Below are 24621 nucleotides of genomic sequence, written 5' to 3'. Positions count from 1 at the left end.
CAATATAAATCTAGCTGGGAAAAGCAAAAATATCATGAAATATTGTATAGGTGTTTATTCATTATGTCCATGTATATATGTCTTATTAAGGGATTACAAACATTTGGTTAATATACTTTTATTTACAAAAAACAATACAATAGCACTATTGGTACTGAAACAGTCAGTCAGTCCTGTACATAGCTACAAATGGAGATTTATATATACAATTTCTACATGTTATCACACATTGTTTTGATTATGAAAATATCACACTCAGTTCTTCACTTCAACAATTGAGATCCCTTTAAACAATATATGCTTTCTTTTTACAGTTTTCATTGTTTTCCATAAAATGCCCTAAAAACAATTTATATGTACAGACATATATAATTACATACCAGTAATATCAAAATAAATTATTAAAACAAGTCAGCTAAAATGGCCATTGAGCTCTAGGAATTTGAGACAGAGTATTACTACAGGAGATCAACAAAGCTGGATACCTGATGTTTAATATGATTGATGCAACTCAGCATTCCAAATCCTCGATTCATATTTTCAAATAAGATGGGGCAGAACTTTGCATGAGAATCACAATGAGAACAAAACCGTTTTTATAATAATTGTCCAGTTTTAGGAATTTATGAAATAGATCTTTGACTAATGATACCACATTTCTATGGGGAATAAATGAAGATGAATGCTATTGCACTTTGAGAACAAAATGACCACCACTTACATCATATAATCCCAAAACTAGAATAAAATCTGCATTGCTTAATAATGAGCAAAAAAGGTAATAATTTCAATCAAATAGACAAGTGAAGATTTGACCTGAGACAAGACTAGTTACACTCTCCAGTAAGCAACAAGGTATGTCTTCTGAATATCCATAGCAAAAGCAAGGGTTGGCAAGCAAGCAAGCCTGGAAAATATGTCAGCCTAAATCAAGAAATCAAATTTCACATGATCAAACAATTAGCCTCTTTTGCTGAGCATATGCTGATAGGGTAATGTGCCTGTCTTACTGTGGCTCTTCATTGATAACAGGAATATAGCCTACATTACTGCCCTGAATTGTAGGGCCTCCACTTGCTCCAAGAATGACATTGCAAGAAAAGACCATGAGACTTTTGCTAACCTCAAAGAAACAAGTCTAACAGGTAAAACCACCTCAAGCTACTGAAGGAAGTTCATCAGATATGAAAGTTGCTATTAATTTTTGGCAAGGTGTGGGTATTGCACTAAGTTCCAGAACTGCATGGTAACAGAGGATGCAAAGTAAATGCTCTTTCAGAAGTAGAGACGTACTAACACCAGATACACACATTTCAACCTCCCTTGACACTAATATTAAGGAAATTATATCTAAAAAACTGCAGAATTCACAACCATAAACACAACCTTTGATAAATAAACACTGTAAGTATCTTACAAATCATGTTCTGATACAGACAGCAGACAGCCAACAGCACTTGATACTTGATTTTATATCTGCACACAAGCAGAAAAATATTTGGATTTGTTTCCTATTCCAAGCCCTTCTGCAGTGTTTTGTCTTTCATTTACATTTTGTTCAAAACATAGTTTTTCAGATGTATATACTTGTTTGACCTTCATCTCCTTTCATGCCTGAATGTAACATTTACGGCACCTTTTCTTTGCAAAGCATCAAACTTGGAGACCTGATCAGTCATCAAGGAAAACAAGTTGACACTGTACATACATTTGTACAATTCTGTCTATAGCACCATCAGCATTTCAAACTGCAGTTGTTCAAATTAGTCCCTGGAAGTACTTTTCATAAAGAGCTGGATATATCTTCTGAAACGTTTTTAATCTTTGTTTCTTTTCTTTGAGGGGCACTTGTGTATCATCTAATACAGCGTTCATCATTTCTATGAGGGCTTCCTTTGTTCCATCTTGAGACTGCTTCTGATATTCCTCCTGGGTAACTCGGCTGCAGAATGTTGAGTCTGGGGACAAAATACATCTATACTCATTAAAGAGTCAAAGGTAAGCTTTCACAACATATATGTATATCAATGTCTGTAATATTCCAGTGGGGGACTCATTGTATTCATTTAGGCATCAAACACAATCCACTAACCCATCCTACTACAATTTCACCAAAATGCAATTGCCAAAATGAGACTACTTTTTCTTTAGTAAAAAGTGAAAGTCACATTTTCTACTGATACACCCTTCAATAAAATAGCTATGGTAGGGAGTGAGTAAGTTTGGTTTTTTGCCACACTCAGCAATATTCCAGCTATATGGCGACGGTCTGTAAATGGACAAGTGATCCAGTGATCAACAGCATGAGCAATTGGGATACATTGACATGTGTCGACCAAGTCAGCGAGTCTGACCACCCGATCCCATTAGTCGCCTCTTACGAGAAGCATGGGTTACTGAAGATCAATTCTAGCCCAGATCTTCATGGTTCCGGTAGTAATTTGAGGTGAGGTGAGATGAAATAGGGTTTAACGTCGTGCTTGAGAATATTTCGCTCATATGACGACGTGCATGCGTGTGTATGTGTATGTGCGGCTGCTTGTACTAGCCCTGACTTAAGCTGGTTTTATAGTGCTAGCCCACTGAGATACCACGCCGCAGTGAAGCATGAATATCCCACTCAGACACATTATACTGACTCCGAGCCGACCAGTCCTTGTTGTACCCATTAATGCCGAACGCCAGGCAGGGACCAACAAGTACCATATTTTATCATCTTTTGGTATGACGCGGTCGGGGATCGAACCCGCGACCTTCTGCTCTCCGGGCGGATGCTCTAACCACTACACCACGGAGGCGGTCGGTAGTAATATGAACTTAATAAAGCTGTATATATTGTTTCAGTAAAGTATAGAGAATGTTGTGATCCTCACCACTGACTATCTCCATTATGCCTGTTTTGACTTGATATAGTCGGAAGGCAACTTTCTGTCTGATGGAACGTGGAACAATGAAGATATCAGAGAGGTGGTTGAGGAAGAATTGCACCAGCTCTGCTCCAACACTGGATGACAACACCTTGTGCTTAAAGATGCAGCCACTGAATGTTCTCAAAACTATCACTTCGTTTGTCTCCTACAAAAAAAAATGCAATTAGAGAAATTACAAATTATTCCCAATCACAAACTTTTTTGACAAGTACATTCACTATAAAACAGAAACAAATGTTTGAATACTGGTCTTATGTGATGAAAGTATTTCAGCCTTATTTGGCTGCAAGCCTGTCATTATACTGCAGAAATTGCAGATGAAGTTATTGCCTGCTTATATATAGTAATGTCACAACCACAAACCAGAATTAGGAGAAGAGTAACTTGATTTATCATATAGTTTCTGACAGCAATACTTTGAAAACAAGCATATTGTCTTCAGACATTTGATAAATGCACTAATTCATGCCTACCTGTTCATCAATCTTGAAGGTGTTATCCTTGGCAATTGCCAACATAAACTTGAGTAACCTCTGCAGCTCTTCACGAACTGCCCATGGCAAGAGCACCACATCCAGCTTTAGAGCCAGCAGCCCAGTCTCCTCTCTCCCAGTCAGTATCAGGTTCAGTATAGCCATATGCAAATCAAAAAACCTCTCCGGAAGTAGAGGGTCTGACAGGTCCTGATAATACTTGGAAATAATCTTGAACAGTTTCAGTTTTGTTTGTGTCCCTGTCTGTTTAAGGGTATCATCAGATAGGAGAGCCATTCCCTTGGGTAGACATTCTATACAGTCAAAAGCTGCCTGCATGACGCAGTCAGTTGTGTCTGAACCTTCCAGGAAGGGCACAACACTGTGTTTGGCAACAACATTTGAGATGATGACATTACGACGTTGCTGGCGCTTGTTTTCTTTTTCCTCACTAAGGATACCATCAAGGAACATAATGTCCACTATTGTCAGAAGCTCAGCCAGGGCTATCTCCTTCCAGGTCTCCTCCACCACTGTTGGGAGAAAAAGCAGTTCACAATATTGGTCAAAGTTTATCAAGACCAGTACATACATTAGTATCAAATAGTATCACTGGTGTATGTCTAGAATGTAGAAAGTACTTTTTTCTTGTTATTCAAAATGCATTTGCCCTGAGGTTTCCAAGAAGCTGCAATTTTCCCTCACAATAAAAACCAACAAGACCACTTTTTCTCATTGTGCTTCAGTGAATGAAGTAAACATGTCATTCCAAGTTTTATTCAATGAGATTGTCAAGCATTATAGAAACCATGCTTTGAACGTCTGAACTATTTTTTCATCAACATGTTTACCTTCTGGTGATATTTCCTGACTGTCTTCCGACCGTGTACGTTTGAGATCAATTGACTTGAGAGAACTGGCACTTTTACATCGTATAGAGCTGCCTAGTTTGATGAGTTCCTGCATGACAGAGGCTGACTGCTGCAACGCCAGCGGGTTACACAACAGATCATCCTCAAGTAGGTCAGGCTCAAATGCTGGGTTGATTCTGAAATCAAGCAGACATAATGAGTGCATGTTTTGTGAACCCGTTGCTTGCTTCATGTAAGGTACACTTCCCAACAAGTTGTTTGAGTTATAGTAGTACAACAAATGACAAATTAAAATATTAGATGTTTATTAATATTCAAGGCAATGTAAATAGATACATGTTTTCAAAATATACACAATCATAGCACATTTACATATATAAATATACACAAGAGATCTTGAAGATTAGTCACATCAAAGTTGAAGCTATGTGGTCCTTCAACTCTCCGCAGTATGGCACATAAGAAAGCAATATGTACACCACATGTTTATATAATTACAATAAGGTATCAGACAATCTGTCCGTTGCGAGTACAGATCTGGGCCTGACTACCCTGGGGTGGACAGCATGAGCTAACCTCATATGATCTTTCCCAGATTTGAAGTCAGAAGAATCATCCATTGTAGATGCTTCGCTTTCGTCCTGACTTTCATCCTTGTTTTCCTTGTCAGAGTCAACAAATCGGTACAGTTTATTATTACTGTCCTCAAACAGTTTCTTGGCTTCACTGGACCTGCAGCTGGCTGGCTCAAACACATTTTGGTTCATTAACATCTGGCACACCTGCAACATAGGATAATACTGGAATTGAGTAAATGGTCATACAGTACTGTGAAGAAGTAAACATGTGTAAAGTAACAATTCCTCTAATAATCCATTGAGTTTTTACATGCTCAATTTCATGCTTATTTTCATGTTTATTTTATTCCAAATATCCATTTACATGTGATGCAACTGGGTCAACCATGTCCCAATTTCACAAGGGTTGGTGTGTAAATATTCGTTAATCATAGTCTGTTGAAATAATTAGCGACTCAAGCTTCTTTACATCTACAGCTGCATGAGGGCAACTCAGTGTTCAATCAAGAAAATAATGAAAGTGGGCTGCTCTCATACACTGGAGTGAATGGTGTATATATTAACTGGAGGAAACAGCTGGCCCTCCTTAATCTACCTGTCATATTTTCCATAACAACCGACATGATATTGTCATCATGTGTACACTCATGACCTACCTTGACAGCCTTGTCCCTGGACAGGTCTGTACAGAATGTTTCTTTGTCACTCAGGAGATAGTGCAGGACAACATCCACAGCATCTGTGCCTGTGAATGTGTTGTCATAGTGTCTCATCTTGTAACGACGACGCTTCAGCTCCACTTTGCTCTTCACATGAGAGATTATCTCGTTCCATATTTGTGTGGCGCGGAAAGGACCTGAAATAACAATAAAAATACAACTGAAAATACCATACCACAGAGTGCATAAATGGATCTGAAATGTTCTTCAGAATAACTCACTGTCTTTATGTAAACCTCATTTTGGTTTTATAATTCACAAAATTCCTCAGCACAAATAACAGTATAAAGAAATTCTTAAACAAATGCTTGATTTCAATGGCAACACTTCAGATCTTAATCCTTCACAGAAAGCTTAACAGCTCACCTGAATAACCACAAATATCAAAAAACTACAAAGGCCCAGTCACAATAGTACAATACTACATCTCTGCTGGACGTCCAATAATAACAGATTGTATAGGCAGTGTATTCATATCTGCTTAAATACCATGTAGCCAGTACATTGTTATCATCCATGCTGTATAATCCACTGTTATTCCACCCACGCTGCGACTGGATTAACACCCCCACACAATGAGGTGTACCTGGGCTATTGTGAGCTGTAAAAACTACAGTCATAATTACCTCAAGTGTCACTTACTTCTATGGTCTGTAATTACCAAGAAGTTCACAACATGGATAGTGATTTAATTCCTTTGTAGTTGCATAACCGTACAGTTTTAAATACAGGGCTGCTGGTTTATGGGGGGACTTCAGGATTTTTACAACCTATTGAACCAGGCTTCACAAAGATGTTTGCATTATTTCTACCGACAATGCTTTTAGCTGATTTTATCAATTATACTCAGTTTACTTAAATTTAAATATTTCCCCTTACTTTCAGCTGCACAATGGTTTTATCAACAACAATACTCTGTCTCAGTGTATATACACATAAACTTCTTCCAACAATTGATCATGGCACTTTTCCTAATATCTCTCAATAAAATGGACAAAATTCCAATAATGATTATGTGAAATGGACATTCAGATAGAACAATGCAAAAAGATTTAAAATGACCTCAAATCTTTTAAAGCTACAAAATACGCTGATATTAGACCCTGGTCACGAAAATCAGCTTAAAAGCGATTCCATGATGTCCACTGATTCAGAGTCAGCTTCAGCTAAAGTACCCACCCATGATGTGTTGTTGACTGTGTGAAGGTTCTGGATGCATCTGCCATCAACCTCCCACAGCTCTAATTAACTACCTGTGCCAGGTGAAATGAGTTCACTCATTGCCACCAAACAAGTCAACTACTGTCTCAACACCTTAATTAGTTTATCAAAGCAAGTTGTCGTTTCAGGTAAGCTCAATTAGCTAATGAGGAAACAATGTGGACTGCTGTCAATGAGTGTCACCCATAAGTGATGAGTTAATTGCAACAACAGCATGTCAGAAGCCTGACAAGTGAAACAGATTGGATTGTGATTTGGAATGGCAAGAATACTCTTCCAGGTTGTTTCAACTATGTGCCATAGCAATGACAGCTATATATGTCAGATGGAGGTAGATCTTTTCATTGTAGCACCAGCTGACAAGACAAATACATGAGGTAAAGTATTCTTGTCACAGATTAAAAGGTTAAAATACATCAAATTATTATGTACCATGTGTGTGAGGGAACATGTTTACGTTCCATCACACAATGTTGAATAAGGTAATTACAGTACCTTACCAAAAACACATTATTGCCACTGCATAATAATCCTATATCCAGATGATTATAACAAAGTGCAGGAAATTATTAACTTATGTAGACCTGAACAATTATCTTATTAAACATTAGTCATATGTCACTTATATTCCTGTCAGGGTTAGGTAGTCAATTCTGGCATGTCAACTGCTTGTTGCAAAACAAATTGACATATATTCTTCAAGTTTTTGAATTAACAGAAAAATGTAGAAACCTTTTTTTGTCTGTATATGGGTTATAAATAAAATGTATGCCCCCCAAACATGTTCTTTTCAGAATGTTAATCCTCATGGACTTAATTAATTCAAATTAAAGAAGACATGTACACTTAATATCCTTGGTATTTCCTGTTTGATACTGAAAAGAGTTGGTTTGTATTTTTGAATTGTTATGTTGAGGCATAAAATTCTATATTTTGAACTTTATGGGAAGGGAAAGTATACATATAATCCTAGTCCACTATTATGTTTGTAATACATTATACTCTTTCAGAAAACTATGACCTGTGAATCAAAAACATCTGAGCATCAATATTTTTCATTTAGTATGAATAACTTACGTTATAAACATGTTATAATTCACACCTGACATCATGAGCTTAGTCTAATACTTACTCTGATATAAAAATCATCATAATCATCACAACCATAGCATGTGCCTATTTGAACTTGGGACAAATCAGAATATTTCATGTGAAAATAACTATGAAATCTTCAAACTCACATTTTTTAATTGTTACATATTTGCCATATCAGCAGCCTAGGTACAATTTAGTAATTTGTTAAGAATAAAAAAAGATCTTATTGAATATTTATTGCCATATTAGCACCCTAGGCACAATATTTGATATGAATTTTAATAATTTGTTGATAATCAAAACAGACATTATTGAATATTTACTTAATCTTTTAATTGAAAATTAATAATATATCAAATGTTGAAACAGTTTAGGCATCTTCATGGGACATATGAAAACTAAGGGACAGGTTAATGGAAATTAACTGTTTAGCTGAAATTGGAATGAACCAGATGCATTCACAAAAATATCTATGTGAAAACATGTAAAAAGAAGCATCTAAATGTCAACTAATCTTGTTTAAGATTAATTTGATCATAATTTTTAAAAATTATCAGTGTTTTCCATTTTATTATTAAGCACCCTGAGCAAAATAAAGACCATATTGAATATTTAATGTTTCTGGAAAATGAATTATAAATAACCTTTAAACATATGCAACAGTTTGTGCTGCTTCTACTGAAACGTCTACATATTTTCTAAGTAAAAGTAACTTGTTAAATGTAAACGTAACTTTAAATTACAATATGACTTGTAACTGGAAATTTATCAACACCAAATTAACTCTGACACTTTGCTTACTGCTTTCTGAAAACCAAAATCAATAAGTATTACATTATTTTAAAAGACAAACAGCCCCATCTTGTCATGTCATGGGTTGTCAACAGTTCTGCTAATAAGAAACAACCAAATAAACATAATCAGTCAAGATTTACTAACCTGATCTGTTATTCACCATGACGATTGTATATATCACACGAAGTAAATCCAAAGTATTAGAGAGATATCTACAGTATACTGTCAGTAAGGTGAAAGTTGTATATATAGCCTATATCCCCAACTGGGCTGACTGGGTCAACCTCTTTCCTGATTGGCTGTTTTGGATGAGGGTTACATAATGCTAGTCTCCTTGAACAATAGAACATGTGGCAGTGCTTCAGCCCCAGTCTGGGCTAATACAATATTGTCATAACACAATTTAAAATGTTTATCACTTGTACAAACACCAGTTTAGAGTGGATAAAGGCAAATCCCATGCTTCCTGTAATTATTTCCATTGTCTCCCAGGTGAAGCTAATCTCCTACTAATCAATACAGTGACATCGGTGTGTTCCAATTCCTTATCCGCACATAATTAGTTGCAATACACCCCGGCATAAGCAATGTTTTTACTTCCATGAAAAGATGTTTTCCTTTCCCTTTAGATACAGAACAAACTGCCTTCAGCTTCTAAATATTGCGATTGGCTTAGCAGAATTGAACCAGTAGTAATATTTCTGGGGGGGGATTACTGATTACCTCTGCCCCAGAAGGGATTTTCTCTGCCCACAGAAAACTGGTTTAGTGGCTAAGTTTACGTGGTGATCAAGTGTTATAAACAAGCTTAGTAACAGATCTTAGTACTCCTCAGACTCTTCCATCCTTAACACTTGTCTGACTGAAACTAACCCTTGCTAACTATGGAGCTAAACCTGACAGATGATAAAGAAAGGAATCTAATGCATAGGTAAAAGTACAAGTACTTACATCAACAAACTTTAATATTTGTTTTATTATATATTGCCTGAACATGTTTTATACTTTTTTGTGAGTTTTCACAGAGTTTTAGCACTGCACAATAAACAGGTATACCACAATATGCTTTTCAAACAATATGCACTGCATGTTTTTTCAGAGAACGCGTAATATTGTGTAAAAACGAAGAAGTTTTCATTATCTCTGTAGTTTTTAATGAAAATCTTTCATTACCAACTGATGTTTCCCTCTGTAATTAATAGACAACATGGCACACTGTACATACTATAAATTGTACAAACAAGAAAATCCCTAACTACCCAAATTTATATTGAGACTGCATCAACATCACATGTGAAACACTGAAGCTCCCAAAATATGGCAATATGTATCGCAATACAGGTACCTGAATGGCAGTTTATGATTTTATCATCAGGTTTTCCATAGGTCAGTCATTCCACTGCTTTTTCTGGGAGATCAAAGGTCCATAGAAGAACATAATCATGGTAGTGTATGTTCAAAGATTATTACTTACATTCTGCTCTGTTAAATTTTGCATGCTTGACAAAAAGATATATTGCATAGTGAAAGATATTGTCTGTGTTTGACATTATTATGTGTGGGGGGGGGTTCACTATGATTTACAGGCTATGCAATGAGATTTAGCACTGAATTATATGCTTGATGCTTTTGATGCGGAAACTATTGGTAGACATATCATTCTTTGGAGATAATACAATTACAATTTGTTGTTGATCTGAAGTTTGAAAGTAGGTGTTGTCAGATTGTACATTCTTGCCTCAGTAATAATCTAAATGCTCATCACTATGAAGACCTATGAAGATATGTGATAGAATTGGTCTCATGCTGGTCATAAGAGACGACTAACAGGATCGAGTGGTAAGGCCACCTTGGTTGATGGATATATCAATGGCCATGATGCCAATCACTGTATTATCTGGTCCAGATCTTATCATTTACAAACTGCTGTCATATAGCTGAAATATTAATGAGTTTGGCATTAAACAAAACAAAAACAGCACCATGAAAGACATTCCACATAATGCAGCTTTGTCTTGCAGGAATACACAAAAATGTATCGAACTGTTTCTTTTCCTGTCCAAATAATAATGACACATGAAATGACTCATTCTCCTACTGAGGAAATTTGTCTGAACACTGTCATGCTAAATTATACGGCAAAACTAATTTCACAAATGGTAGTTATTTAGGCATCTTGAAATCACTTCATTGGCACATGCTTCATTCCAAGAGGTCGAGACTAATATGAAAATGAAAATCCTGCATAATTAGCTGCCTTGTTCTACTCAATACACCAAAATGTTGTTGACTTGTACTGGAGAGTACAAACAGAGGTATCGACTTGCAGTATATACAGCCTTCTGAGCTTGCTTACCAATCCAGCCTCATTGAATACAACTTTTTTCAAATCATAATGATGCATTGTATGACTGAATAGTCCTGTATTTACACTGAACAGTCCTGTATTTACACTGAACAGTACTGTATTTACACTGAACAGTACTGTATTTACACAGAATAGTCCTGTGTTTACACTGAATAGTCCTGTATTTACACTGAATAGTCCTGTATTTACACTGAATAGTCCTGTATTTACACTGAATAGTCCTGTATTTACACTGAATAGTCCTGTATTTACACTGAATAGTCCTGTATTTACACTGAATAGTGCTGTTTTACACTGAATAGTCCTGTATTTACACTGAATAGTCCTGTATTTACACTGAACAGTCCTGTATTTACACTGAATAGTCCTGTATTTACACTGAATAGTCCTGTATTTACACTGAATAGTCCTGTATTTACACTGAATAGTCCTGTATTTACACTGAACAGTCCTGTATTTACACTGAATAGTCCTGTATTTACACTGAATAGTCCTGTATTTACACTGAATAGTCCTGTATTTACACTGAATAGTCCTGTATTTACACTGAATAGTCCTGTATTTACACTGAATAGTCCTGTATTTACACTGAACAGTCCTGTATTTACACTGAACAGTCCTGTATTTACACTGAACAGTCCTGTATTTACACTGAACAGTCCTGTATTTACACTGAACAGTCCTGTATTTACACTGAACAGTACTGTATTTACACGGAATAGTCCTGTATTTACACTGAATAGTCCTGTATTTACACTGAATAGTCCTGTATTTACACTGAACAGTCCTGTATTTACACTGAACAATAGTCCTGTATTTACAATAGTCCTGAATAGTCCTGTATTTACACTGAACAGTACTGTATTTACACTGAACAGTACTGTATTTACACTGAACAGTCCTGTATTTACACGGAATAGTCCTGTATTTACACTGAACAGTACTGTATTTACACTGAACAGTCCTGTATTTACACGGAACAGTCCTGTATTTACACTGAACAGTCCTGTATTTACACTGAACAGTCCTGTATTTACACTGAATAGTCCTGTATTTACACTGAATAGTCCTGTATTTACACTGAACAGTCCTGTGAACAGTCCCTGTATTTACACTGAACAGTCCTGTATTTACACTGAATAGTCCTGTATTTACACTGAACAGTACTGTATTTTACACTGAACAGTCCTGTATTTACACCTGTACAACAGTCCTGTATTTACAATAGTCCTGAACAACAGTCCTGTATTTACACTGAATAGTCCTGTATTTACACTGTATTTACACTGAACAGTCCTGTATTTACACTTTTTACACAGTCCTGTATTTACACTGAATAGTCCTGTATTTACACTGTAATAGTCCTGTATTTACACTGAACAGTCCTGTATTTACACTGAACAGTCCTGTATTTACACTGAACAGTCCTGTATTTACACTGAACAGTCCTGTATTTACACTGAACAGTCCTGTATTTACACTGAATAGTCCTGTATTTACACTGAATAGTCCTGTATTTACACTGAAATAGTCCTGTATTTACACTGAATAGTCCTGTATTTACACTGAACAGTACTGTATTTACACTGAATAGTCCTGTATTTACACTGAACAGTCCTGTATTTACACTGAACAGTCCTGTATTTACACTGGAATAGTCCTGTATTTACACTGAACAGTCCTGTATTTACACTGACAGTCCTGAATAGTCCTGTATTTACACTGAATAGTCCTGTATTTACACTGTCCTGTAACAGAATAGTCCTGTATTTACACTGAATAGTCCTGTATTTACACTGAACAGTCCTGTATTTACACTGAACAGTCCTGTATTTACACTTAAACTGAATAGTCCTGTATTTACACTGAATAGTCCTGTATTTACACGGAACAGTCCTGTATTTACACTGAATAGTCCTGTATTTACACTGAATAGTCCTGTATTTACACTGAATAGTCCTGTATTTACACTGAATAGTCCTGTATTTACACTGAATAGTCCTGTATTTACACTGAACAGTCCTGTATTTACACTGAACAGTCCTGTATTTACACTGAACAGTCCTGTATTTACACGGAATAGTCCTGTATTTACACTGAACAGTCCTGTATTTACACTGAATAGTCCTGTATTTACACTGAACAGTCCTGTATTTACACTGAACAGTCCTGTATTTACACGGAATAGTCCTAGTCCTGTATTTACACTGAACAGTAACACTGAATAGTCCTGTATTTACACTGAACAGTCCTGTATTTACACTGAACAGTCCTGTATTTACACTGAATAGTCCTGTATTTACACTGAATAGTCCTGTATTTACACTGGAATAGTCCTGTATTTACACTGAACAGTCCTGTATTTACACTGAACAGTCCTGTATTTACACGGAATAGTCCTGTATTTACACGGAACAGTCCTGTATTTACACTGAATAGTCCTGTATTTACACTGAAATAGTCCTGTAGTCCTGTATTTACACTGAATAGTCCTGTATACTGTGATTTACATTTACACGGAATAGTCCTGTATTTACACTGAATAGTCCTGTATTTACACTGAACAGTCCTGTATTTACACGGAAGAGTCCTGTATTTACACGGAATAGTCCTGTATTAACACAGAATAGTCCTGTATTTACACTGAACAGTACTGTATTTACACGGAATAGTCCTGTATTTACACAGAATAGTACTGTATTTACACTGAATAGTCCTGTATTTACACTGAACAGTCCTGTATTTACACGGAATAGTACTGTATTTACACAGAATAGTACTGTATTTACACGGAATAGACCTGTATTTACACTGTCAACTGCTTGTTGCAAAACAAATTGACATATATTCTTCAAGTTTTTGAATTAACAGAAAAATGTAGAAACCTTTTTTTGTCTGTATATGGGTTATAAATAAAATATATGCCCCCCAAACATGTTCTTTTTAGAATGTTAATCCTGACGGACTTAATTAATTCAAATTAAAGAAGACATGTACACACAATATCCTTGGTATTTCCTGTTTGATACTGAAAAGAGTTGGTTTGTATTTTTGAATTGCTATGTTGAGGCATAAAATTCTATATTTTGAACTTTATGGGAAGGGAAAGTATATATATAATCCTAGTCCACTATTATGTTTGTAATACATTATACTCTTTCAGAAAACTATGACCTGTGAATCAAAAACATCTGAGCATCAATATTAATTTAGTATGAATAACTTACGTTATAAACATGTTATAATTCACACCTGACATCATGAGCTTAGTCTAATACTTACTCTGATATAAAAATCATCATAATCATCACAACCATAGCATGTGCCTATTTGAACTTGGGACAAATCAGAATATTTCATGTGGAAATAACCATGAAATCTTCAAACTCACATTTTTTAATTGTTACATATTTGCCATATCAGCAGCCTAGGTACAATAAAGAGATGTTTTTTAGTAATTTGTTAAGAATAAAAAAAGATCTTGCTGAATAGTCCTGCCAAATAAGAAGGGAATGATACTCAATTTCAATCTTTCTGTATCTGTGAAAATCAAGGTTAGAATTGGCCTTTGTCAACCCAATGCTTATACTACTGATCAGTGGATTGTCTGGTCCAGACTTGATTATTTACAGTCCCGTGCCAAATAGCTGGAATATTGCCGACTTCGGCATTAAACAAACATCAATTCATCTGTTATTAGTAAGTTAATTTGCATATCCTTTCCTTTCTACCCATTTCCACATTATGTCCATGTCATCAACTACATGGTTTAAGCATGTTTTTTTAAGAAACAATCTTGACTTATAATAAGTTATATTTGGGATTACACTTTTTTAAGGACAGTACAATTACCAGTACTTTTTTTAGGCTAGTCCCTTCTGAACTGGACGTTTATTTATGGGACCCGCACCAATTGACAGTTATCAGAGGGTAACCCACAGTATGTGGTCTAGACAACTGGTTGTTAGACTTCCAATTTTTGTGGAAGCTGCTGAGTGGGCTAGATCATTGACTTTGCGTGCTTTCTTCTTTTTCTTGTACAGATTTGTGAAACTAGGTTCATTATAAAGTTTATTGTGATGTGTGCAGTATCCAAATGAAGGTGGGATAGCCTAGAGGTTAAAGTGTAGGCCGAAGACCCGGGTTCGATTCCCGATATGGGCACAATGTGCGAAGCCCATTTCTGGTGTCCCCCGCCATGATTTTGCTGGAATATTGCTAAAAAACCCAATCTTAGAAACCCAATGAGGTATACTTCAGAGCTTAGCAATGTTATTAATGCAGTAGCAATGACTCTCAAAGAAGTAATCCTACATAGAGATTATGTTTCATTATTTATCCACTGAGCGTCCTTTGGTTTCACAGTGATATTCCTATTTGGAATATGCTATCCAAAATACATGTACCTCTCCATATAGAAGTCAATTAAAGGGATTATATGAATGCTTCCCAATGAGAAATGGTGGTCTGAATTTATTTCATCAATACTCTTATCTACAGCATCTTTATGTGCTGGGGAATACATGTACATTTTTTTTGAAAGTGTGATGGTTGTGTATCGTCTCTTTAGAACAACATCAACTGGGCTTACACAACACAAAATGTATCCCAGTCTATTTCTGTAAGGTTGCATTCAGTCTTTGGACTTGACCGAATTGGACTTTCCTTGAAACCATCACTGTCCACTTCTGCACACCTCTAAGTGCTTGCAGTATTGGTGACATAAACACACATGGATCAGATATTTACTTGTTCTTCAATGAATATCCATAGCAACAGTTGAGAGTGATTTTTTAACACCCAATATTTTATTCATAACCTAAAATATGTTTACTTAAGGATTGATTGTGTATGTTTCTTGGTTAATTGAGCTGTTTATTAATGCAGACTTGTTCTCATCACTATATGGCTGGAATAATGCCGATGTGACGTAAAGCCCAACTCAACTCAATTGAGGTTCAAACTCAGAAACGATTGGCAGGCTGTGAATCAGCATTGGGGATTCTTACAAAGGTTTGAGCAGCAGTTTTTCATTCCTTTTGTTTAAAATTTGGGATTGCCAGACATTTCACAGAAGCTTAATGTTTTGCACTCATTGAGAATTGACAGCCATAACACATGATCAAACCAGCTAATCAGAACACAGAAATTATGACAAACACAAGGAAAATCTATAATATATAACATAGATGTCCCCTTCTCTAGTGACAAGGCCACCAAGACCTATCTGCGAGCCAATGGCAGAATGGCAGAGACCCCAGCAGTGCTAGCCCCAACCCCAGAGGATATATTTACCAGATCCCCTGCAACTACGGCCATCAATACATCAGAGTAAACCCTCAGAACCCTTTACACCAGACACAAAGAAATACATGTCCTCTGTCAACAAACTAGACTTGAAATTCCGCCATCTCTGAACACATCCTCAAAAACCAAGATTACATCATGTAGGAAGCCACCAAAGTCCTGTCCACCAACAATAACTGGTGACAAAGAAAACTGCAAGAAGAAATTGGCATCAGGAGACACCAACCAGCCAGCCATGAACTGCGACCACGGAATCCACCTGCCCAGCACCTGGGACTTATTGCTTTGATCATTGTTTGATTGTTGTCTGTACTTATTGCTTTATCAATCTTATTTTGGTCTGGCTTCCATGTGTTTGTTCTAGCCTCAATTTGTCAATCTCTATTGCATTTATCTATTCCCGCTACCTCCCATCTGCCCTTTGAATATTCCCTATAAGTTAATCCCACCTTCCAGCTGTCCACTGTTCATCATCTATCAACACTATCTAACTGCTAAGTGCAGGCTTCTATTCAGCGTTAATTAACTGTTAAGTGTTGGCATCCTTTCAACACTAATTAATTGTTAGTGCGGACTTCCATTTGTTCCATTGTTTCGGCTGCCTCTTGTCTTATAACTGTTGTTGTTCTTACATGTACACATATATGCTCTCTGCCTCATAGCTTTCATTCACCTGAAGAAGCTGTAGTGTAAGGGTACACTCTGAAACGTTGTTCTTCATGATAAAGAAGTTGCCATCCATAAACACTCTCTTCCTCAAGGAAAACATAATTACATATGTACATGTGTACAACAATAACAACATTTCGTTGTTAGCCCATAAGCAATGATTTCATGACACATTTAAACAAAATCAGAAGCCTTTCAGAATACTCAACTTAAAATATTTATTGCCCAATTGTCATAAGTACAAGAGTAATATCAAAATGTCCTCTGCCTATCACATTGGTTTGAACTTAATTCCATATTACAAAATGATAGAAAACAAATCCAGATGGCTTTTCCACTTGCAGCACGTCATTTAAATGTCACGTGACCCCTTATCAAATATATCAGATGTCAGCTGTATCATTTACAGTCATTGTAATAGTTATCAAAGTTATATTATTGGTGACTTTAGAGACTGCCTATGAAGATCTTTAATAAAGCAACATATTTTTATCTATCAGTATAGTGTTGGGAATTGGTTCAAATCTCATAATTGATGATTGGTTCATTACTACCGATCAATCATCGAAAATAATTGATTAGCATCATTTATGAAATTTGTTAATGCACATAAAAATAAGGAAAAAAGCATGTAGTTCTTTTAGGGGTTTTTGGGCAAAATTTCACATCTTTAAAGGATGACTAGTATGTTGGGAACATACATTTCTTGGAATCTTTAAGATAAATTCAATCATGACTTGAAATGAGATTGCAGTGCTTACGAAATGTAACAGACAAAACACAACCATGTGAAAAATATTGTTAATGAAAACAAGTGTTCCAGAATTGTTTGTGTTCGATTATGAGAAATTATGATCGATTGCTTGGTCGTTTAGTCACTACGACCAATCTTCGATTATTTCAATTAATCGGAACACCACTATATCAGTATCCAACTGCTTGTTACAACTGTTTAATCCTCACTTCATATTTGGCTTTATAACGTTTACGCTGTTTGATATTTAACTCTGGCTTTATGCAGGTATCAGATTCAGATTCATTTTTTTCAGTATTTCGGGCCCAAAGGCCTATAGTACAAATACACTTGCTACAATGAACATACGCAATATATCAACTGAATAGAGTTTCTCTTTCCTTTCACACATTCAGCACTCCATGAGCTACTAAAACAGCCTTACAGTATATACACAAGGGTATTCACTTTGCGTATTGATAGCTTTCTTTGGGTGTTTCACAGATTGTTATTGTTGGGACCATTTTGCATATATATTGGTGTGAAATATGCAAAATGGTCCCAACAATAACAACACGCACGTATGCACGCATGCAGAGCTTTCAGGCTGATTTAAAGGGTCTGGAAATGATTTGGGATATCAAGTGAAAACTACCAGATACTTAGCTTCTCCTGAAACGCTATAACTTATAGTCTTATATGTTTCTATTTGTACATTTTCACCTCATCTATAATGATGTAGAAGACATGGTCACAGGAGAGCTAGCCCAGCAGATGACACTAAGGGACATAACTCCAACATTCTTCCCTCCCAGACTGATATCATTTGCATGTTCAAAATATATTGACAAGCCATAGAACTCATTTATGAGCCCAGGAAGGAAGTGTAGTACACATCTGGTTATTACATCCCTGCCTGTGTATATCACAGTGCCTTTTATTTTTGATTGGTAGATAAAAAAAATGTTAATTAACAGTAAATGTGAGAATGTTTTAATGCATTATCTTCATTAGATAGGTATATGATAAACATGTCTAATTAACAATACACAAAATATAAACTTATTTGTTGTTTGATCACTATAGTGCAGGTGCTTTCATTTCATCAGAAAATATAGGATTAGTACAGAAATATATGTAATTGTCAAAGGATGCATTGAGTAATTTTGCAGAATTAGTCAAAATGTGTCGTCTTTAGGTTTTTCATGTGTATGTGTACAGAAGCATCTAAATCTTAATTGGCTAATTGTATTTTATGTAAATATGCAGTTTATCTAGACCTCTGCATATTGTGCCCATGCAGGGCATTGAACCAGGGTCTTCAGAAAGACAATCCAGCACTTTCCCCCAATTTGCCTCCCTTCAGCATTTACCATGTCTATATAAAAAATACTTTCAAGCTTCAGAAAGGCCAGAAACAAGCAACAAGTCAACCAAAACAGCTTCACAAAAAGATCAAAATAGTACTACAAAATCATCCTAGGACAATATGTAAGAATTACAAACACAGACTAAAATGATTAATTCATGTCTGTTTTCATGGTTAGTGTATCTCAGCTTAAGCTTCAGCAACAAGCATCTGTCAAGATCTCTTCATCTGCTATATACGCCATATCTGCTCATTGTTCATGAGTCGTTCTTAGTTTTAGGTAAATATATTTGTCTGTTGCTATTAATGATTGCTACAAAAAAACTTCTTAAAGCTAAAGTTACAGGTAAGCTATAAAATATGTCTTATCATGTAACTTTCTAAAACAGATATGTTTTACAAAGTGATATCATCAGTCAGTGATGACTTTATTATACAGAGGTTTCCAACAAGCATGGGTTGCTGAAGATCAAATCTAACCTGGATCTTCATGGGTAGGAATAGAAATGAAATAGAGTCAGTGAAATACGTTTTCTCTGTCTGCTAAGAAACATTTCCAAACATACTACAATGATGAATTCAAAAAGAGATACACGAATACCAAATTTTACTTGTTTTGAAAGGAATGGTAGATCAATTATTAGCAACAATGTCCCTGTCAGCAATTACCTTGATTACTTTGCATACAAGTTTAATGATCAGTAGAAAAATATTCACCATCTTTTGGCACTGATTTATCACATTTCCCTTTACAATACTTATCAAAGAACCAGGTATTTAAAATATAAAAGACATTGGGCAATTCATTCCATTTGGATTCAGTATTTGATGGTATGGATATTATTTCATTATGAACACTTTCATGACACTGACCTAGTGTATATACTGACTTGTTCACTTATGACTGTTCGTGCTCATTCGAATGTCTGAGTGATATTCTGACCATGCTGATTTATTACGACCAATGATTATCTGTTAGTCAAAGTCAGATAACTGATTGTGATTAATGTTCATAACTGAAAAGTGTACATAATTGATTGAGAAAATTGCTACTTGATTCCAGGGTGTTTATTCCAATCATTCATCATTATTTTTTTGGTAGTCTCTTAACCTGTCAATAGGAAGAAAAATATATATCATCAATATGGATCATTTGTGTAAAAGACTAAAACATTTATCATATTTATTATAATAAACAAGGTTAAAGGTCACATGCAATGTAAAACACAACTTTGCAGATTCTGATACCTTTCGGTATGGACTTACCGAAACAAAGCGTCAAAAATGCAAATTCAACTTATAAAGTTGAAAAATAACACGATGAAAAAAACGCGCGAAATCGGAGTTCAAACATTTCACTAATTTTCCCCAGACTTTTCTGGGGAATACGAGTTTCAACAGCTGGGCTGCGCTCATAGCACGTGCACAGTGAAATAGGTTCACGCAACTTGGAAGCGGGTTGTCGGGTGAATACTCGGTGAAGGCTTTGGTTTGAGCTATTTTTCTAATGTTTTGTTGATATCTCACAGGCGCGAGCTTTTTATATGTTATGACAGTAAATAAAATGTTTATATAATTTCATTTGTCTATTTCACCACACCTTCTTCTTACCGAGTCACTTTCTCAGTTGGATACTTAAAAGCAATGTCATTATTTAGCGTTGACACAATTTCTAACTGTGATATAGATATGTCGCTGTCACAGACAAAACTCAATGTCTTGTTTTATTGACACCTGTGTGTCTGCCTGCCTGTCTGCTAATGACAATATTCAATACACAACTGCGATCACTGACCACATGCAATTTGAACTTAACACCAATCAGGCTATACACCATAAACAAAACGCATTGATTTATGGCCCGAGTTCGGTCTCTGTCACATTATGTAATTACACAGACAGGCAGGTGTGATACTTGAACACATGACATGTTATGATGTCTGTTGATTGCAAAATGTTATACATAAAAAATGAGCATGTATTTACAAAACCCAACATCTCTATATATACACACACAATGAGCCGTGAAGACGGCATCTGCTAATGAACCAGCCATTACACTTGAGTGCACACCCGGCCGCTCTGACTGGGTTCGGTATCCCGGCTGCTTCGTTTCGAGGGAGGTAAACCCAAGTACAAAATATTGCACTTTTGATTTGCGATTATACGCTTATAATTTTGTTTATTTGTTTTTTCATAATCAGCAATGCATATTATATGTCATGAAGAAGTGATAATTGTGTTTTAATTATGTTTGATTTTTTGGTTGCATGTGACCTTTAACTTCTTTTAGTAGCATTTGAGAATTCGGGAGGTACATAAAGACAAGCTGTATGGACAGTAACTTCTTGTCAAGCAGGAATGACAATATAAACTCCATTGAAATATCTCACTTACAATATAAGGCAATTTGTTGTCAACAAAATTTTTCATTATTATAACTCGTTGTTTGACATACATGACATATACATCAGATATACATTGTACTCTCCAAAATACAGAAAAAGAATATCAACTGTCAGCTGCATCCAAATGGCATGGAACATGCTGATCAACTAATTTATTATACCATCATATTTCCATACCGAAAGGTATCAGAATCTGCATTTTACGTTGCATGTGACCTTTAACTATTTGTTAATACATGTTTAGGGAAAATTTAAACAAATTAACCACATTAAAAACTATTATTTTATTTTCATGATGATAAATAATATATGCTATGCATTATGTATGTCTGCTTGAACTGCAATTGTAAATTTTGGTAATCTAAATTTTTACACAAATATTTATATATTATATGGTCATTTTGGTGGGTATCTGTGAAATTGCTGTTTAGCATTGGAATGGCCCCAAATACATGTCAAATAAAGCTTTAATCTGTCATGGCTATGGTATACATGGAGAGTAGAAATTAAAAATAAAAGGAAGCCAGTTGATGTTAAACAATGTACCAAGTATGTGCACAATATACTATTATATAGCAACAAAGAGTAACGTGGTAATTGCTGAAGTTGAACATGATCACAAAATGTTATTTTCCGGTGCAAGAATAGTGATACCTCACTGTTATGTATTCGATATTATTACATGTTTTCAGCAAACAGTCGACTTTTGAACATAACAATCCCTAGGCTACTGAAGGCGTTGGTTTGTTTATTATAATGCGGCCTGTGTTGATAAAACAAAAATGGCTGCCACGTGTGGATGTTGTAAACACAGTGTTGTTTCAGTGATTGTGTTTGAACCAGAAATCACATGCTGAGCATTTTAATCTCTGGATATAGATAATTAAACTGTGTTTTGCCTTACCTATATTCCCACGCGATTGCCTCAAAGGGATGGTTCTTTCAAAGCGCCGAAGTTCAGGCGATGAATCCGATACAGCCATTTCTTTGATTTGAAATTGCCACCTTCATCTATCCCAGGATGCAGTGCTGTGATCTATTTTTAGTTCGCAACTCGTTAACTGGTGCGTACCTGTCACAACTGTCAAGGCGTTGCGTCTATTGAATAACCCCAGTGAAAGGATTTAAGTAATCACCAATCATGGAGACAGAATCATTAATCTCCGAACTACAGAGAAATGTTAAATGAAATTATGCTCTATATAAAAGTAGGCATTGATGAATGAAGCACTGTATATATGTACTCTTGTTTGCTGAAAAAACACAGAGAAGGTACATTTCAATTGACATTAACACTAGTTACAGTACATAGAGAACTTATGCAATGAGGACTGGATATTCAACTATCCCAGGTATCTGGTTTCCCATAATGGTGTTGATATGAGAAAATGTAAAATGTGTGGTTGGTTTCTTTTAAAAATAATGTGTCACAAAGGATACATCTCTTAATGCATCTGTTAATGATTTTCACTGTAAATGGAATAGGTGTTTTAGAAACTTTAGTGAGGTGAGGTGATATGTTCACTCCTAAATTATCCTGGAGTAAAGCTACATCTTGCCTTGCATCACAAGCTAGTAAGGCAATATTCTCTGTTACAAATTTCCAAAGGAAACTTGGCAGCATTAATTGTACAGATTTATTTAAAATCTTTGATTGTATGATATCACCCATTCTCTGTTATGGGTCTGAAATCTGGGGCACATCCTACTGTAATACTATTGAATCTGTCCATATTAAATTCTGTAAATATGTCTTGAAACTTGGAAAATCCACCTGTAACAATATTGTCTTTGGTGAATGTGGAAGAGTGCCTTTACAGTTTACTTATACAACCAATGCAGTGAAATACTGGTGCAGACTTCTAAACATGCCTGACTATAGATTACCAAAACAATGTTATTTTATGCTATTATCTTTAGACAGGGTAGGACGAAATTCATGGGCAACTAGAATTAAAAATATACTTTTTCAATTTTGTTTTGGATTTGTTTGGATAAGTCAGGAAATTGGTGATCACAAAATATTTATGGAATCATTTCAACAGACTACATGATAATTTATTTCAATCTTGGCATTCATCTTTGGACAGTAACTGTAAATGTCTTTACTATAAGCAATTCAAATCTTTGTTAAATGTTGAGAGCTACTTGATAAATAATGATATCCCTCAATATTTAAAAACTATATATGCCCGATTTCGGTGCTGTAATTTTAAACTAGCAGTTGAAACGGGCAGATACACCGATGTTGCATATAATGAAAGGCATTGCCGGTTTTGTAAATTAAATGGTATCTTCGTTGTTGAAGATGAATGGCATGTGTTTTATATCTGTGATGCATATTCTCATATCAGAAATAAGTACATATCAAAATATTTTAGTAAATGTCCATCAATTATTAATTTTATATCAATATTACAGAGTAAAAATGTTAATATTATCAAGGATGTATGTCTATTTTAAAACTTTGTTGACAAGAAACACAAATCTAAATGAAATATATATGTGCTCTACTTATCATCAATTTATGTACATGTATTTTGGGCCGGAGGCCTGTTACTGAAATAAGATTCTGTTCTGTTCTGTAACTTCTTGATCAAAGAGAAATTAATTTACCTACTCAGATTTACTCCGTCTCCGAAACTACAAGCTATAGTTTAAGAAATAACTCTGATTTTTACAGTCGGAATGCCCCTTATGCCAAACCCTTTCTACCCGACACAATAAATTTATGGAATGCCCTACCAAATTCCAAAGAGTCATGCAGTCTTAAAGAATTTTAAAACCTAATTACAAAAACCGAAAACCAGATTTATATTGATCTTAATTATGGCTCTTGTTTTTGTCAAATCGTTCATTGCTGCATCAGGCTCGGATCTAGCGACCAAAACGCCGATAAGTATATATAACAGACATTTAATAGACAGTGCATGTTGCTCTTGTGGATATCAACTACCCGTTTTAACCTGGATATTTTTTTAGAACGGAAACAAAGAAAATCTTCCTTGTGTAAACCAGGAAATAGTTGAAACCGTCCATGATTATATCATCAAGACACAACCTTCAAATTTTCACAGGGAAATA

The 24621-nt window shown here is 35.5% G+C and overlaps 1 protein-coding gene across 1 annotated transcript; it reads right to left on the bottom strand.

The window, feature by feature from the left end:
- Positions 1 to 1690: 1690 nt before the first annotated feature.
- LOC124289228 (DEP domain-containing protein 7-like) lies at positions 1691 to 22532 on the bottom strand. Its single transcript, XM_046725835.1, has 7 exons — positions 22442 to 22532; positions 5510 to 5709; positions 4852 to 5057; positions 4255 to 4451; positions 3404 to 3936; positions 2874 to 3075; positions 1691 to 1958 (listed from the first exon to the last, which is right to left on the bottom strand). The coding sequence occupies exons 1-7, from the start codon at positions 22518 to 22520 to the stop codon at positions 1759 to 1761; spliced, it is 1617 nt and encodes a 538-aa protein (XP_046581791.1). The 5' UTR covers positions 22521 to 22532; the 3' UTR covers positions 1691 to 1758.
- Between the last annotated feature and the right edge of the window lie 2089 nt (positions 22533 to 24621).

This window comes from Haliotis rubra, unplaced genomic scaffold (genome assembly GCF_003918875.1).
Source record: "Haliotis rubra isolate DU_JTF1 unplaced genomic scaffold, ASM391887v1 Scf436, whole genome shotgun sequence".
Taxonomy (NCBI): Eukaryota; Metazoa; Mollusca; class Gastropoda; order Lepetellida; family Haliotidae; genus Haliotis; species Haliotis rubra.
The sequence above is the reverse complement of the archived record's forward strand: the minus strand, read 5'-3'. Positions and strand labels throughout refer to the sequence as shown.

Coding starts and splice junctions, on each gene's coding strand:
- LOC124289228 (XM_046725835.1), bottom strand. CDS start 22,520: ATGGCTGTATCGGATTCATCGCCTGAACTTCGGCGCTTTGAAAGAACC. Junction 5,710..22,441: donor GCAATCGCGTGGGAATATAG/GTAAGGCAAAAC, acceptor TTGTTATTTCAG/GTCCTTTCCGCGCCACACAA. Junction 3,076..3,403: donor CCTTCAAGATTGATGAACAG/GTAGGCATGAAT, acceptor TTTTTTTTGTAG/GAGACAAACGAAGTGATAGT.